At 39.3% G+C, this 19100-nt stretch overlaps 1 protein-coding gene across 3 annotated transcripts in view; it reads right to left on the bottom strand.

Annotated features, from left to right (window-relative positions):
• Nucleotides 1-2762: 2762 nt before the first annotated feature.
• SACS (sacsin molecular chaperone) overlaps nt 2763-19100 on the bottom strand; it is a 96312-nt gene continuing 79974 nt past the window's right edge. For all 3 annotated transcript variants that reach the window (XM_034664978.1, XM_034664979.1, XM_034664980.1), the window contains one exon: nt 2763-15654. In XM_034664978.1, the coding sequence (XP_034520869.1) occupies nt 4100-15654 (11555 nt within the window). In that variant the 3' untranslated portion in view covers nt 2763-4099. The remainder of the gene's footprint in view (nt 15655-19100) is intronic.

Raw genomic sequence — 19100 nt, forward strand, 5'->3', positions numbered from 1 at the left:
AAGAAGAAAGAAAAAGAAAGAAAGAAGAAAGAAAGAAAGACGAAAGAAAGAAAGAAAGAAAGAAAGAAAGAAAGAAAGAAAGAAAGAAAGAAAAAGATGAAAATCAAAATGTCAGCTTTAATAGTAAAAAAAGTTTGCTTTGCAGCAAAATGAATTCCACTAAGACCTGACTATCATAGGAAGCTCTCCCGTTCCAGGGAGAACTGTGGGCACCTGACTCTCGGAGCTCACCACGTGGAAGAGGGTGGGCAGGTGCACCTGTAATGAAGGCAGCCAAATTCAAAGTAAAAGGAAGGGGTGAGCTACACGCGTTCGGGTCCTTCCCCCAAATCCACCCAACAGGTCAATCTCCACCGCTTTGGGGATAAGGGAAGGAGAGCAGAAGCTGCTCTGAAAGGCAGAGCCCCTCACACTAAGGCTGTTAGTTGGTGTCTATCTAGTTTTCTGTCCCTTCCTTCCCTGATTTAAAACGTCAATTCCTACTCAGCTTTAGAAGTTTGCCGTATTAAAAATGCCATTTCAGATTCAATGTTGTTTCGAAACCGAATAAGCTTTTGTATCCGGTGTAAACCTGCAGGCGAAACAAGAGGATCTAAGGGCACCGCTAAGCCAAAACCCATCTTTAACTGAACAGACAGTGCAGCTCCACTTCCAGGATGGAGTGCGCACCTTCACGTCCCCAGCACCTGACAGACACACCTGCACTCGGTGCTGGGGGCGGTTTTCGAATGAATGAATGAATGGCACTGCTTTAAGCCAAGTTTTTTCAAACAAGGTAACAGAAAAAGCCTTTGGGAGCCAAAGCGCGAGGACACTCCACGGGCAGTCTGCAGGTCCAGCCCGGCCGAGTGTGTGGAATGTGGTTCACACGCCCGCTGGGTCACACGCTTGCCCACCCCGCAGCCACTGGTCACTTCTGGGAAACAGATCTCTCCGTGTGTCTGTATCTGGACATCTCCTCCTGGTTGTTTCCCTGGGAGAACCCTGATTAATACAGGACTAATTAAAATCTTCTATAATTGCTCTTTTCTACAGCACTACACATTTTATCCTTGAGAGCTATGGAACACGTGAAGTACAGAGGATGTTGACCGGCCCCAAGAGAATCCCACATACCCGCACGTCAGACCGTCAGATCGTGAACAACTGCTCCTTATTTTATTAAACACTACTTGAACTTTGTGCCAATGTCGTCCTCAGGCTCTCCGCAGCACCACCCCCAACTCCCCACTGCTTTCATTTTATTCATTCATTTATATTTTTTATATCTATTTAAGATTTTATTAAGTAATCTCTATGCCCAGTGTGAGGCTTGAACTCACAACCCGGAGATCAAGAGTCGCATTCCCCGCCGCTGCTATTCAAACTATCCGGGCTGCACAGGTTGTCCCTGAGCTTCCTTAAGGATGCTGTGACAGTCCCACCAGCCCACTGTGGATGCTTTTAGACCTTGCTCATCTGGCAGCACAGCATCTGCTCCCGACTGCAGGAAAGCCAGTTCCAAATATTTGTAGACTGTAGGCTACCCAGGAACTCCAGACACAGGCTAAGTGTCCACTTTCCTTTTAATAAGAAAAGCAAAATGGTGGGTAAGCATAAAATAATAAAATTCAAAAATCAGTTCACATCAAAAATTCCTTACCCTGAATTTCAAAATCTAAAAAGCTCCAAAAATAGGAACACTTTCCAAATATGTCTGCTGCAAACTATTGGTGGCAAGATCTGACCAGAATTTGGGTGAGGTATTTATCAGCCTGTGTATTAGAGTTAGGGTGAGTATTCATAGGTTTCATGGCAGAAATATGAATGTGTTTAAGAGTGCTACCAACCCAGATGGGAATGCTTGTATATAAGGGATTGTAAACCTTTCTTTTTTTAAGTATGGGGAAAAAAAAGAAACAGAACTCCAACTAGATCAACTAGCACAATGGCCAGACAAGGTTTTCTGGGTAAATTTTTTTTTTTTTTTTTAAAGATTTTATTTTTTTATTTATTCGACAGAGATAGAGACAGCCAGAGAGAGGGAACACAAGCAGGGGGAGTGGGAGAGGAAGAAGCAGGCTCATAGCAGAAGAGCCTGATGTGGGGCTCGATCCCATAACGCCGGGATCACGCCCTGAGCCGAAGGCAGACGCTTAACCGCTGTGCCACCCAGGCGCCCCTCTGGGTAAATTTTAATATCAAAAAACAATAAAATATATTCCAAGTGCTGAATCTGAGTTTCAAAGTGGCAAGCACTTCTTAAGACATCCCAGAAAGCTGAAGACCCAAAATTTGGTAAGCCCCAGAAGAGAAAACTCTTCACCCTGATCTGCCTAGTTTTGAAGACCTGTGCCTCAGGTATAAAGATGAACATTTTTTGTTAGGGCTCAAGCTTAAATCAGCCCCAGACATGCAGCCCCCTCCTGAGGCATGGTAAATTTCAATTCAGCCTCTGCCTATGGAAGAACCATAATAGTTAATGTATCTACATCCAAATACACACACACATGTGTGTGTGTGTGAGCGTGCATACCACATATATCAGCTAATCTTATTCCCTAAAAAGGGAAAGTACAACTTTTAACTAAACCAATGAACACCTAATAAACCCAGTATATATCAAGTACTTTATATTCAATCATAAAAAAAGAACATACTAAAATTCAAGTATAAAATATAATTAAAAAATTCTATCCTAAATATTGTCAATAAATACACACATATAAATGCTATATAGGAAGATACTAAGTTTGATTTTCAGGAAATACCAGTTACAATAATTTGATATGTACATTTGCTTTATTAAAAGTATGGCACTTAATATAATAGCAGAAATAATTACATAGCTTCACGTCCAGAAGCAATACAATAGTCGAGGCACAAACATTCCTTATTACCATAAAAGTAAAAAAGTTTTAATGTGTTCCATAAGCCCTTAATTGCATACAATATTATATTTAGCATCATTTACAGCCAGCACACTTATATAAACTAATTATCATTACCTTTCGTTTAAATTCTGCAAAAAAGAAAAAATTCCAAAGTAAGTACAGTAAGTAGGGTACTCAACAGGATGAGAATCAGATGTCAGTTCTGAATCATTCATGGGGAAAATGCAAGCTGACAATTCCTCTTCTATAAACTACTGGATATTGGCACAATGATTTTACACTTTTTTTTTTAATGTTTTCAGAGTAAAATCCAAAAAACTCCACTAAGTGCCATGTTGAAAGAAGAGATTTTTTTTTAAGTGCAGCACCTTTAGACAACGAAAGATTGCATCCTGTTCAATCACGCTATATAAATTATGATATTGGTGGAAAATATATACAAACAAACAGAAAGCAAATGTTCTAACCGTTGATAAATGTTGTTTTGGTAAGCAGTTCTTGGACGCAATATTAACATCTGGTGATAAGAACTGCCACCATTTTGAGTTTTCCATATGTTACCTTCGTGAAATAGGAAGCCTGTAAACATAAGGTGTAAAAAACCATTTAAAATAAAGATGTAAAGTGCACCCAGTGCACCCTAAGTACTATCTGCATACTCTTAATCAAGTAATATTCAGGATTAAAATACTGTACCATTTTTTAAATGTACTGAGTATTTAAGATGTAAAATTGCAACAAATTCATAATCAGATCCAGCTGATAATAATGCATCCAAAAGAGGATCCAATTAAAGAAGTGGTCAACGCCAAAGACTTAATTCCCCTCATTTGTTAAAACCAATGATATGTCCAGTGTTTCATTAGCTCCTTCAAAAATACCATGTCAAAAACAGAAAAGTAACTTCATCCTGATGCAGACATACACAGATTCTTACCTAACAAACCGCTAAGCTTTGGTTACTTAAAGTGCAGGTCAGTATGTGCCACCCTAGCCATTCAAAGACTTCCAGCAATTCTGCAGCTCACCATCTTCAAAATGCTGCTCTTTTAGATTGCGTCAAGGTCCTCCACTGATTTTCATGCTAACAACTCCGGAGTTCTTCCCAGCGATCTGCAATGTGCTTTACAGTTCTTAAAGAACTGGCAACGAAGCATAAGGAAGTACAGCAATTCATATTTGTGCTACGACACAGTCAAGCTCTAGCTCTGTTTTTTTAAATACCTTCACACTTTTTGTTGTATAAAATTTTCAAGTTTTATGATGATACAGGCAGTACATTCCATCACCCTCATAGCAACTTCAGAAGTGAACCTGTCATTTGGGATCTGTGGGAAAGGAAGCAAATCAGGGTATCTGGTTTTTAAACTGTCCACACCATAAGCCTCCAACGTGTGGACGTCATTTGTCAGTCCTTCGAGTTGCTGACTGTACTCCTCTATTTTTTGTGCAAGTGCAGTGGGCTTGACATCCTTATCGGACTTCCCTCTCACAGCATAGTCAGCGGCGATCAGAGCTAATTTGGTAGAGAGGTGACACTTAAAGCACACCCACTCATTGGCATTTTTATGAAGGTCATTCCTGGCAGCCGAAAAATTGGCTCTAGCTTGTCTTAACCATCTCCGTGCTTCAACTGGATTACCAACTGACTTGAAAGTGGGGGGAACGAAGAACCTCTGAGAGTAAGGCTGGCCAGCTGCAGGTGTGCTTTTTTCTTTATTTTGTTGTTGCCTTTCAGATTTATGGCTTGTTGCTTCTTGATTCCATGAAGTATAAAATCTCTGAAATGAGTACTTCTCTGACTGAAACCGGGATGCCGAGGTTGAAAATGTCCGCCTTGAGGCTCTGTCTGAATTCTGATCTAGAAAAGCCTGTTTCTCTAGTCTGTTGATTTCATTCTGCAAATGTTTAAACACTTCATTGGCAATGTCGTGATTCTCTGGATTTTTGTCGGGGTGCCATTTCAAATACAACCGCCTAATAATCTTTTTTCTTTCAGATTCTGGGAGCTTCCAAGCTTGCTCCACCACTGATGTCACTTCTTTTAAGATTTCTGGTAAAGAATTCACCTTGAGCATTTTGGGAGAAGGATGTTTTGAAGAGGAGGTCTTCTGGCTCTCTCTACCGGAGAAAAGAGGAGGGATGCTTCGTAGACCAGGGGCTAGGAACTCAGTAGGGCTGGTGGGCGTAGAAGGGGCACTGTCTCTGCTCTGAGAGCTTTCCTCGGGCCTCGAAAACTTATACAGATCGAGAGAGCTAACTATTTTATATTCACTATAGCCAATATCAATCTGATATATCTTTCCCAGGAAACTAGAATTATCAGCATCTTCTCTTTCAACTTCTTGTACAATAATTGCGTATGTGTATGTTGGCTGGTACGATCCATAGATATCACCACCTTCAGCATCGACAAGGTACCCAACATACTCTCCCGGGTAAAAAACGTTCATTGGGTCCATAAGCAGTGTATAATGGATTTCGGCAGGTATTGGGGTGCCGGGCATTGGAAGTTCAAGTTTTGATGGTTCTGAAGAGTCATACTTTACTCCTAAACTGTCAAGCTTCTCACTGATCCTGTAAATATCATTGCATCCCAGCATTGCAATTAAATATGAGGTGTCCGAAATCAAATTGTCCGTTGCCGACTTCAGCGTCATTGCCAACGCTAACAAGAAGTTAATGTCCTTACTGTCTGAGTGCTGTATGTACAGCAGAATGACTGCATTACCAAATCTCTTCAGAAAAGCAAAAGTTTCACTTCTACTGTGGGGAATAGGATTAAAACCTTTAACTCTTAATGTTGTTTGAAGCTTTTCAAAGCAGGACACTTTCAGTCCTTCTCTTAGGGCTTTGCAAAGTCTTATGGCTTTTTCTTCATTGGCCAGGAAAGCATTATCGTTTTCATGCTTCATAATTCTAATCAGTCCCGTGATGAACTGTTCAGAAGACAAGAGTAACTGCAATCTGCCCTGAAGAGAACACAACGCTCCAAACTGACAAACTTTGGGAGTCTCTTCATCTAACTGTTCTTCAAGTATGCTGCTCAGTAAACGGGGTCTAAGTTTTTGAGGAAAGAGCATTATCAGTTTAGTGTGAAAGCCATGGTCCTTCCCTAAGTAGCACTGGCTAAGGTCAACCAGCATCTGCACACCAATATTCCCCTGGATTCGACTTTTGTAATGCGGTGCGTCATCAAACACTAAGATGCTCGACTTCACCAGTCTGCCATCCTGGCTTGGAAGGTAAAGTGCGAGGTCTCGTACATTCTCCAGATCACCCCTCACCTTGACTGAATCATTCTGCAGACTCCTGAACAAGCCAGAAACTACTCTCTTAACCGTGCGCATTTCATTAGGATCTAACTGTTTTCCTTCAGAATTTTTGAATATGCGGCTCAACACTTCAACATATTGCTTGGTTGAAATAATATCTTCGGTACCTAGATGTTTGAACAACTGGTGAAATGTGCCCAGCTCTAAAGGTAGCTTGTACAAGTAAGGTTTAAAATCAGATTCATATTCTAGATTTATCACTACCTCCTCGGGCTTTAGGAGTTTCCAACCATCTTCTACCATCACAAAAGCAACCCCCCGCAGTTGAAACCGAAACTCCCTTTTTTCTGCACTGAGAAATTCGTATATGCTCCTCAAGACCTTTGCTCTAGTTTTTACCATCTCTTCATCCAAAGTAGTTATGCTGCATATGTTTCTGCAGTTATTAATGACCTTATCAAGAGGAGGATCCAGGTTCACATTAAGCATACTTAAAACTTGTTCAAGTTGTTCTTGTGGACCAAGCTCACTACCTTCTTGTTCTCTGATACTCAAGGGTGTGGCTTTCTCTGGAAGAATAGGGCAGGATGTCCAAAGGAGCTGGAGCACATCACACTGCTTGAATTTGGGGTTTACCTGTGCTCCATTGAACTTTATGAGAGGAAGTGTTCCATTGACCTCTTGGTATTGAGGATGAAACCTAATGAATTCAGCAGGGGCCCGCTCAGGACACAAGAATGGTATTAAGGAAAGTTCTTTCAGAAAATTTCCAGATAACAAATCCATTCGTTCTTGGAATATATGATGGAGCAGGATATCAACTGTATTTTGCAACGTTTCCTTAGACCAGTTTTCCGTATTAGCTCTCACACTGATTTCCTTAGCAAACTGCAGCAACTGCTGCTGAGAAAGTATGTATTTCAGTCCGATGTTTCGTAAGAATTCCACCCACGAGGTCATAAACGTGGCTTGATTTTTGGGCTTTATAAGTTGTTCCAATTTTTTAAAGAAGTCTTTAGGAATAAACAATTTTTCGGGAAGCATAACTTCAAAAACTCTCACTGTTCTATCATAGAAATGCTTTGCTTGCTTCAGTCGACTGTTAGCATCATAGATTATCAATAAACTTTCCAGTTTTTCAAAAAGTTGTTCCTTGATTTCTGACAGTTCCTCAATACTTGATAATCTATTCTTCAGATAGATCAAGTGCTCTAATTTTGCATCATATGAGAGATTTTCAATTTTTGGTAAAAGGTGTTTCAAGTATACCTCAAGATCATCTACAGGTACACAGCCAAGCACCTCATATAATTCTTTTAGGTGTATTTTTTCTTCAAGAAATGCAGACGACGAAGATTGTGTCCATTTTTCCACTTCAGCTGAAGGGATACTTTTTGTGAGTACATAGCATGTTCCAAATTTTGCAATGCTCATGTAACGACCACTGATGGATTTGTAGCACGGAAGGGACTTCAAAATTTTTATGTCATCTTGGGACATCAAGTGACTCAAATTGCAGTTGAAATACATCAAAAGTGCTTCAAAGTCATTTTCTACTAATTTTTCAGTTCTAAATGTTGAAGTTTGAACCATATAATGTACAGCCTTTAAAATGCTTGTGGGGCTCTCTATGTTTGCTGTGTGACATGACAACAGAGGAACAAATGCACTGTCTTTGGAGCAGATTTTGTTCAAAGCAAGTTGAATACAGCCAGCTTTCATGAGAGCATGAAAAACTTTATCACTTTGCGCATTGGGAAAAACTGCAATGTGCATGAGACTCAAAGGAAGCAGAACGTCACCTTCAGGAACTACAAGCTGGTTAGCTGAAACGGTAAACTTTGTTCCTGGAAGCAAGGCCCAGTCTTTTAGGGTATCAACAACAATGTCAAAGGTTGGTTGTGTTTCTTCTTGATCTTCTTTCACATTTACAGACTCGCTGATGAAATGCCATGCATTCTTAAGCCAAGACTCACTTGCAAAATTATCCTTCCACTTTGTACAATTTTTGGTTTTATACTCACGAGGCAACACAGAGGATAACAAATCTGCAAAGGTGGAAATGTCAAACACTTTTGCCACCTTACAGTTCAACAAAATATTACTGTATTTCAAATATAGCGTATTCATGAACAAGTCTTTGCGGGATGGAATCAATTCGTGGTATGTTGTCAGAAACTTGGGTCGTTTCGCATCAAAAGTTTGCAAAACACTGTCCAGTGTAATGAGAAGGGGCAATCCCTCCACTTCAATCTCATTTTCTTCAGCGTCCTTAAAACAATAATCCACTAGAAGTTTTAAACTATGAAAAAGCTTCAGGTTGGTCTGCTGGAGACGACAAGGCAGCTTCCCAATGTGGCAGTTTGTGTCAGGAGAAGAAAAGGTCATTAAAAAAGCCCTCACATCAGCAGGAGTGACATAACTGACAGGAATATCTGCGTCTATAAGACAGTGGTATAGGTTAGCAGTCTCATCACAGTTATACACCAAGTTGAAACCAATTTCTAAAAGTAGGTGTTTCAGTCTGTAGACGTTCTCCGCTACGGTCTTGCGGGTCGTGATGTTATAATCTGCATTTTTAAGGTGTTGTAATTCATCCTGCAGTAAGTTGTCAAAAAACGGCCTGGTTTTATTTGAAGTAGACATATTAATCCAAGTAATTATAACTGCAGAGTGTAAATCAGAGCCATCAATATTTGGAGCCCGTACAACAGGGAGAAGACGTTTCATGTCTTCATGAATACAACTGTAAAGCGCTTTCACTAGACAATATAAATCTGGTTGTAGGTCAAGCCTGTTAACTGGGAAAAATGATAAAAATTTCTTTAAAGTATCTTTTACAACATGAATAGGAGTGTTCTGTAAAACTGATAACGTTGGGTCAGAACCAGGGAAATAGCGCTTTTTCAGCTGGATTAGTAATTCCACATATGCAGGCGCTATTAATGCTGTCATTAAACTGTTATTCCAGTCACTGCGAACACCAACTCCGTTATCATCCCGCCACAGATTTCTCCTGGCTGAATCTAGAGCAAAGTGGCCATTCACATGAAATGGTAATCCTGTCTCTAAAGAGAGGGGCAAGAAACAGAAGGCCCTGTGGGGTTTTTTATAGTTGTGAGTAATGCAGGCAGCTACGCCGCCACGTGGAAACAGAGTGATATCTTGGTTCTTGTGAGCTGATATAACACTCTTAGACACTTTTTCCATACTTGAAAAACCTGACCTATTACAAATGAGCCATGTGGTAAGATTTCCTTCAGAGTCTTCAGTATCCATAGTATAGGTTATCTGTTGAACTGGTATGTCTTTGAGCTGTCTCTTTTTAGTAACACTATCGATGACAGATGCATGAAATTGCTTCCTTTTCAATCTGTCCCCATCAGTGATTTTGCCCTTTACCGAATACAGCACGTTCAGAGCTCCAGTACCTTTATCTATTTCACAAATAGAAATCTTTTCCATGTGGTTAAGAAACATTAAAAGTTCTGCCCCATCTGACCGCAGTTTGTCCAAAAGATTCTGGACCATTCTATCTGATGATGGAACTGAAGAAATTTCTGAAACCTTTGCCATTTCTGCATTACGAAGAGGAAATCTAAACATTGTGCAATTATCCAATTTAAAGTGGGTTCCCAGATAAAGATCCAGAACATCTGAGAACTGTGTCCGAAAATCTGCATCCAAATCTCTAAACATGCGTCCAGGACTAACGGATGTGGCTCCTGGTGCATATCTGGCATGAGGATCAAAAATACACAGGATATCATTGCCAGAAATAAAAGAAGGGCAGTCTGTAATATGATACACAGAATTGAATCCTATCCCATACTGTCCAGTTTTACAAGGATTTCCTTCTTTGGTGCCTTTTCCAAGATTCTGAATTCCTCTAACATCATCTTCTGTAAAAGGTTGGTTGTTGTACACACAAAGCGCCGGCCCTTGCAGTGGGGCCCACTTATCATCAAATATCCTATCGACTGGATGCTGTCTAGGATCAAACACAAAACAGATTTCTGTGGCCTTTGCATCATCAGCATTTTGAAGGAGTTCCTTCAACATTTCCTTTTCAGAGGGATAGGCATTAAGGATACTCTTTATTCTGCTGGTCAGTTTTTCTTTCTGCCCAAATTCCGTGCCAAGCGTGGTAAAACAGATGTTGGATGCATACCGCTCTAAGGCTTTATGCCGCTTTGGGACTGCTCCTAGTTTTACAGCTACTTCCCTGGGTATGTCGGCATGACAGTATTTTACGGTGGTGTCCTTCACTTTTATCCAGGGACAGTCGTTGTAGCATAAAGATTTAGCAGGGAGAAGCTTAAGATTAGTATCTGGCAGCAATATCTTGCCATAATTTTTCTCACAAAACTCTTGTTTCTTTTCTCTAATAAGACTCCATATTCCTTCACTAATTATTCGCCGGCAAAGCTGGAAATTCTCTTCTGTTATTTGCTTTGTTCCCTTCTCTTGATCAATAGATTCCAAAACAAGGGCAAAATCTTCAACAGTAAATGACTGCCTCACACCCACACTTTCAAAAAGTTCACGGAAATTATTTTTGTACTTATTAGGCAGCTGATAAAGGTATGGTGCCGCTTCAAAATTCAAATGAAAAGAAACTTTCTCTGAATCAACATAGGCATTCTCCACTAGAATGAAGCCAAAGGGTTTTAACTTTTCAACAATTGAAATCTTAATGATTTCATTTTGCATCATTGCTTCATGAAGGTATTTGTAGCAGGCATTGGTGATGTTCTCCTGGTACAATGTAATTCCATCATCCACGGATTTTGCAACTTCTTTCAATTGGTTCACAACCAGATCAACTGTTGGCTTCCTTAGTAGCCCCAAAAACTCCTTAACAGCCAATGACACGGAACCACAACCTCTGAAGGAATGTGAGTTTTCATTCAGAATTGGTTGCAAGAGACAAACTACATCTTGATGCTCAGCTGTATAAAGGTCAGTTGCTGCAAACATGGTTTCAGGCTTAAAACTGTTCCCCTTCCAGTCCAAAGAAAATCCTGCTGGCTTTGTGAGAAATGGAAGGAAAGGGATTGTTTGATATTTTGTGGCAAAATCCTTTGCTCGAGGATCCCTTATTTTCAGTTTTTCGTCAATGAGACTTAACAGGATGCTACTTCTTAGACAAGCAGCAGCATGATCACTTTTATTAATTTCGGCCACGGACTGTGCCCGTTCCAGCATGTCATCCCATAAAATGTCATCTTTTGCCATGCCTAACTGAACCAGCTTAATCAAAATAATAGGATTAAGATAATCCTGAGTAGAACCATAAGGAAACCGTCCATCTTTAGTATCAAATAACTTTGCAACTCGTCCTTCAGGGTGGATTAATCTCGATGGTAAAACCAAAGGATGCCCCTCCAAAGAGCATGGAATACATGGAGTAACACGAAGAATTCCTGAGAATTCATCAATTTTTTCATTTAGAACAAAATTCATTAAAGGATCTCTGAGTTCTGCTTCAATTTCTTGAATATTTGGAAAAAACACTTCCGAAAAAAACTGCTTCTCTGAAAATGTATTTTCAAGCAGTATCTGTTTGCAGCCAGCTTCTTCAAACCCTGATTTCACTGAAGAAGGAAGTTCAACAGCACAAAGGTTTTTTGACCCAGTCTTCTTGAGGTATTTCAAAAATATCTTGAACGCTGCTGGACCAACATCTTTTCTTTTAAGTATAGAGTCATCTAGAAACCTCACATTCTTCATGGAAACCCATGTGGATCCATCAGAGAAGACTCTGGTCAATTCTTTCCCTTTTCCATGAGCTATATCTTCATAAAACCCTTGGCAAATTACAGAAAAATCATCATGAACTAACTCAGGATCAGGCCACACAGAGTAGTAAGTATAATCCATTAGCTCCCCATTAGTGGCCAGGTCACGCAGGACACTGAGCGCCTCCAAGTAAGCTTTCACAATAACGTGCCTCATGAAGGTGGTGTTCCACCGTCCTTTTGTGTCCGTCTTCCAGATTTCTTTTCTATTTGAAGTAACAGCAAAACACCCATTGATGTGAACTGGCAATCCTGTTTTGATTCGTAAGGGTAAGTAGCAAAATACTTCTCCAACATGTGGTTTCACAGCCCACTTCTGGTCCTGGATTTCAGACAGCAGAACTCCCACTGCCCCACAAGGAACCAGCCCTAGTCTTCGCCCACTTTCATTCAGGGAAAACTTTAGAGCCTCTCCTGTATCCATGCAGGTACATATCAGCCACGTGGTACACTCTACCGTTTTTTGTGGCAGCTCATCTGATGGCTTTTTCGATTGGCCAGACTTAGCCATCTCAAAGAGAGCAGTTAGGTCATCATCTGGACCTCTGAAGAGTGGCGACTGTAAATCAGCAATCCTTCTGAACACGTGGTGAAATTCTTCAACTGTGATCTGAAGAATGCAAGATGACTTTGGCGCATCAGCAGGAAGCTTTTTATTACTGCTGCTGCAAGTCTTCATGAGCCTAGCAGCTTCTTTTAAAACACTTAAGACAGGTGCGCTCAATGCTTTGGAAGAGCAGGGTTTTTTTTTAATTACAACTGTATCTTGAGCCAATCTAGGATTGGTTTCCTCAATTTTCAAGTACTTCAAATACATTGAGTTCACACTCTGAGTGAAAATGATAAGCCGGTGTCCACAGAGACTAAATTCATCCACAAGAGAGTAAATATCTGCTGTATTATAGCAGGTACTACTAACTTCACTTACTTTTGCTTCCTGTTGAGTTCTAAAGGACAGTCGGAAAAGAGTTCCATTGTAGCTGTAAGGTGCTTCTACAGTCAAGGGTAACTGACAGCCAAAAACATCTATAAATGGTTTAAACTGATTAGGAAATTTCCTCAGTCTTTTCTGTTGTTTACTCCAATTAATTTTGATCCCAGGATTAGATTTGTCTTTAATGTGTTTACTGATATGGTTTATGTTTGGATCGAACATTATCATAAATTCTCGACTCATGATGATGGGAATGTCGGTGATATGGTACACGGAATTAAATCCAAGACCAAATTTTCCAACTTTGTCAACCTCTTCCCTCTTTAAAGATTCTCCTAGCCTAGTGATGTTCACAAAATCTGAATCAGAGAACTGAGAATTATTGAATGACCACAGAGCCGGTCCGTGGCAAGCCGCCATGCCAGGGTCCAGCAGATTCTCTCTAATGTCCATATTTCTTCGCATATCAATCATGAAACTGCATTCTGTTGCATTTGCGTCATCAGCATTTTGAAGTAGTTCTTTAAAAATATCTGACACTGAAGGGTATTCTTCCAGAATATTTTTAATTCTTACAGTAAGTGGTTCCCTCTGCCCTGACTGCTCAAATCCCATGTTTTCAGGATTGATCAGTCTTGTGCTAAGGCATGGAACTTTCAGCCATTCTGCAGTTTTCATGGGTATGTCCTCATGCACCAGAATGATTGGTTCCACTGAATCTTCCAGTAAGTCATTGAGGTCATCAACTTTGATGTCGCAGTAACAGCATTCATGAATTGGCTTCATGATAAGTTTAGAAGGATTTTTGCTATGATATATAGGAACAGGCGTGTTGGGGCTTGCTGGAATCTGATTGCTATAAAGCCATCTGATGATATTCAACATAAGGTGAAGATTTTGTTTGCTTTCTTGATCACTGAGATCTTGGTCACTTTTGAGATACACCTTCTGAATGACCATGGAAATATGATCTGATGTCAACTCCTCTATTGAACCACATACTTTAAAGAGTTGGTGGAATTTTGCCATGGTTTTAGGCACACTGTGCAAATAAGGCTGAAGGTCAAGATCATGGAATGGTTTTATCACAGCTTGGGCAAGGGGACAAAATTTTTTGCCAGTCCAAACCCATGGAAATTTCAAGGCTCTAAAAGCATCCTTCCCTTCATTTAAATGATCATGCATGAATCCATAAATTTCAAGCAAAATATGTTGAAATTGGTAGTAGTCTTCATCACTAAAGGTTTTTGAAGTATACCAATCAACAACAATTTTAAAGTGTTTTAAGACAGCACTGATGCTGGGTTTGGTGAAGATCCCTAAAGCTTTCTCCAAGTTAACATGGACACTCTCAACAAGGGGAAGTGACGAGCCAACCAGAATCGCGTGGGCTCCATCACACATATCTGGTGGGGCACAAAGGTTACATATATCTCCCTTCCAGACTAATGAGCCTGGATAGTTTGGTGGCCTTTCCTTGCAAGCTGGAACCCATTTTATTTTCTTCAGGGTCATCTTTCCTTCAGACGACTGCAATAGCGTATGATTCTTGTTTAAAACCAGTAAGAGTGTTTTGGCTTTCTTTAGAAGATCTTGATTTGGACAAGAACTGACCTGTAAGTCTTCAATTTTTTTTGCTACTTGCACAACATCATTCTCTTTGAGACTGGCTTCATTTTTTAGACCAATCTGTCTTAAAGAGTGAAGAATATCTGGTGAGGTAAAAACTGAAGGTGGGAAGCAAGTTTCTTCTTCACTGTAAAAGAGATCCTTTAGTATTTCTATATCAGGATCAAAGAGTTCATTGGCTGACACCATCTGTTCCTGTGAAATCTGAATGAATTTTAATGGCATTAACCAATCAAGCACATTCGGATTCTCATTTTTAAGAGAGGACAGATTCTCAAGGGTCCATAACATAAGCTGTGTTACCTCATCGTGTGAATAAAATGCATTTTCAATATCTTTTAAAATGAGCTTCAAGCAATTAGTGCTCTTTAACTTCTCTATTTTCAACATGTTTGCCAAGCGAATAGTTGCTTCGTCACTACTGTCTATTACTGAAATAGAGAGTCGCAGATCTGGTGGAAGTTTGGCAGTATGGTGCAAGACCTTACAACCTTTTAGTTTTGTGTAAGAGGAAATTCCCTGATCAGGTAAATGGTTAATTCGCTTGAATATTGGCAATTCCTGAATTATTCTTTTCTCTTTTTCACTGCTATCAGTTAAACTAGCTAAAAACTTCCTCAGGGCATCTTTGTGTGTGGGAAGTAGCGAAGCTATCTGATTACACAATTTCTGCAATGGCATCTTCTCCATTATCTGCAGAACAGAGCTCGGTAATGGTGAGTGAATGTATTTTTTAATAAGTGGATGCTGTATGGAGGCGTCTAATTTTTTAAGGACAATCCCTCCAAGTTTTTGTACAATGTCTGCTAAAAATTCAGGAAGCTGTGCTTCAGATTCATCATCTAAAATGACTAATGATGGAATCCTGAGTCTAATGAGTTCCACACACATCTGACCTTCTTCTAGTGTAGTTCTGGGGATAAGTGGCATCTCATCAAATAAAGTCAAATCCTCTGAAAAATGTATATAGAGATTCTTCCAAACCATTTTAAGCCATGAAACAGATGGGTGATTTTTGTCTTCATCAAATGGATACCACTGAACAATCAACTCTCTGCCAGGCCAGAATGTATTCATTACTTCTTTGATAAGACGTGCAAATCGTTCTGGATTTAGAAGCTGCAGCTGAGTACATGGTCTTCCTGTAAATCATATACAGAAATGTTACAAATACATATAACTCTACTATAACTTATTAGCTTTCTATTCTTGCAGATTAGATAGTACTACGAAGCCATTTTTAGAAGGTTTAAGTACACTATAAAAATGCAAACATTCAGCATACCTGGGCTAAAATAATTTTTATGTAATGACAGAGAATCTACATATACACTTATATTTATAACGACTTATGGGAGAAAAAATTCTCTTTGGAAAGTGCTTATTTTAAATATATAAAATGCATTTGCATATATTTTAAAAATTATCCTATGATGTTCTACAAACGGAATCAACATGGAAAATAATTTTTAGTGGTTGTCTGTCCACAAATAAAAGCACCAAAGAAAATGTGGGCAAAGCTTAACTAAGTACCATTCTATTTAAGGATAAGCAATTTATAAGCAAACCTGATATGAATTTCCTTTCTTCCTGTTTCCAGTATGGAAACGTGGCTGCATGGGAGGAAGAGAAGGGCAGGAGATTGGAGTCCCTGTCTCAGATGACCAACACTCTCTGAAGCTGAGGCAGCGAGAACACTTATAGACTTTCCTTCCACTCACTAAAACTAGATGTGTAAGGTAGGTGTCACTTAATCTTTTGGGGACCTGATTTCTCTCTGGAAAAAGAATGGGGATGAAGTTCTGGTCCCAAGACTGCTCCATTTACACGCCCAGGTAGGGACGTATTCACAGCTTGTCCAAGGAAGCTTTTACCTGGCTACTTACTACTTATTTATTAAAGTGTGTTCTTCGGAGCCCTGGGATTTTGCAGAAATGCCTCAGGGACAAGGAAAGGGGAGCAGCTCGGCACTGCTGCAAAGACGGGGCTTGTCCTCCACCCAGCAGCTCTACTTCTAGATGTTTTATAAGTGAGGAGACTAATAAGATTTCGTCTAGGGAAAAGATTTTTGCTGATTTTTAACCACTGGTCCAGAAAATAACATTATTTCTAAGTATATTTTATGATTCAGAGTATTTAAAATATCAATAGGAAAAGAACACTATATACCTATAGGTATGTGTTAGCCCATATAGAGAAATAAAAAGCATCTCAAATTCAATCTTGTGGAAAACTAACAATTTTCGTCCTATGTACATACAATTTCCAGACTCTTAAAAAGACTAATTTAAAAAAATTACGAAAGAGGGTCTCAAGCCCTTTGAAACTTTGGTACATCACTATTTTTTAACCAAGAAAAGGACACCCTTATTTCACAGTCTTACATGTCGGGAAGATGACTTTACCTTCTACCAAGAAAATTATCTTTCATGCTACAATAAGACATTTTAAAATTACTGCCACAGCAATTTAAGCAAGGACACAATTTTGCAACTTTTGGAAGATGTCAATACCCAAATTCTGAATATCTTCAGTTTCTACATGTGTGATTTAGGGTAAATCCAGTAGTAACATTTAGGAAATCATAAAATCTTGTCAGTAGTCTGACTAGTACAGTCTCCTTGACTTATGAGTCCCATTAAAATATAATTTTTAATAATTAAGTTTTAACAACAATGTTCTAAAAAAATGCTTACTGAATTGAATTAGTAGAATATCCAAATCATAAGAAAGGCAAGGATATAATACCAAAGATACAAAAAAGAGTTAGAAATTAAAATTCAGAACACTCTGAAAACAAAACGTTAAATGTGCACACACTGTGCTCTATGTTAATACTGGCCACATGACGTGCATTTTGTAGATAATGTTGTCTAGTATCCCCGTATGAAACTGGCAATTTATAAAACTATACCCACCTTCAGGAAAAATATCTAATATCAATGTATAAATAAGATACCAAGAAAACACCCACATCACATGTAACATGCAACTAAAACACCAGTCATGCTCAACTGAAAAAACGTAAGGAAAAATAAAGGAGAGAGAAAATGAAGTTAAGACACAATTCTAAGTACTTAGATGGGTTCAATCTGAAGTCATGATTTCTATTTAGTTTGTATTTAAGCTTTCAGCTTTTCACCCTAAAGTATAAATGTTAACACAGAAAAGTCTTCATGTCTTAGGTTAGAAAGCCATTGAAATGGTAAAGCACCTCCAACAGCATCAGCAAAATAATTTTTATAGCATTTTAATAAATGACTGTGTATTTGTTGTCCTAGCCTTAAAAATCATCAGCACTGTCAAAAGAGGTCAACTCGACAGTACTGAAAGTGTTCTGGAGACAGAAATGTGTTATCTAAACTATTATCAGACATGATTATTTCAGAAATAACCCTTTTAAGAGTAGTTTTTGTTTTACTAACGATCTGTTCAAAATAAAAAACATCCACACACTGCATCACTCTTTAAAGACTGAACTATGTTGTTTTGTTTACATTTATTTACATGTTTATGTTCAGTACTAACTTTGAGAAAGATTTTTGACAGAGATGAAAACAGGATATTATAGATTACTTCAACATTTACTTAGCCAAGAAATCTTAGTCCTGAATGCTTTCACTGACTGGGGGTTCACTATACTTGACCAGACTCCTTTGGAGTCGCAGACGGCTGACTCTCAGCATCTGAGGCCGTAAGCACAGCAACAGCTCTTTACGCTTTTCTTGTACAGAAAGGGGCAGTGGCAGCTTTGATGGTTGATGAGTTCTAACTATGCTCCACTGTGCAGAGCTAGCCAAATCTCTTTGTAAATACATGTGTGACAGAGTGGAAATCCATTCAATGGTAAGCTACACGAGTCAAATCTTCCCAGAAACAGAAAGAAAGATGGGAAAAGAAAGAAACCAAGGAAGGAAAGGAAAGCGCATGTCTGCCCGCCAAGCACTCCATCTGGCACCAGGCATTGTCTAGCGGCAGCACCGCGAGCATCACAGGGGTCCAGAAGAAACATCCACTCTGACGTGGAGCCTGACAGTGTGGTTCAAAAATCCACTGGTGGCCAAATTTCTTCTCAAGAAGCTCACACTGGCATCCTGCCTTCCTAGTGTCCCTAGTGTTCATCTAGAAAAGGAGATGCCACGAGACAAGGGGAGAGTCACTGCCATTACCCAGAGCATCCCCAGGGCATACGATAACTACACAGCCTACTCCTACCACCATTTTGTTTTCCTCTTTGATTATACCTTAAAATCTAGGATACATTAGGGTTTAAAAACATATACTAAAAGTAACAAGCTAGAAACCAAATTTAGTATTAATAGGAATCATCAATATAACAATGACTTGGTTTCTCAATTAATTTGAATATGGGTACAGCTTACTTCAAAGAACTGATTGACTCCAAAAATAATATTTACCATAAAAACAATTTCCGTAAAGCAAATCTTACATCCTCTCATTTTCCAAGTGAAACATGAACTGGGGGAAAATAATACCAGCTGAGTCAAAATATTTTTATTTAAAAAAAAAGTCAATAAAACGACACACTAGGCACTGTAAGAACAATCAGCCGATTGTTCCGAATGAA

The sequence above is a fragment of the Ailuropoda melanoleuca genome, chromosome 7 (genome assembly GCF_002007445.2).
Source record: "Ailuropoda melanoleuca isolate Jingjing chromosome 7, ASM200744v2, whole genome shotgun sequence".
Taxonomy (NCBI): Eukaryota; Metazoa; Chordata; class Mammalia; order Carnivora; family Ursidae; genus Ailuropoda; species Ailuropoda melanoleuca.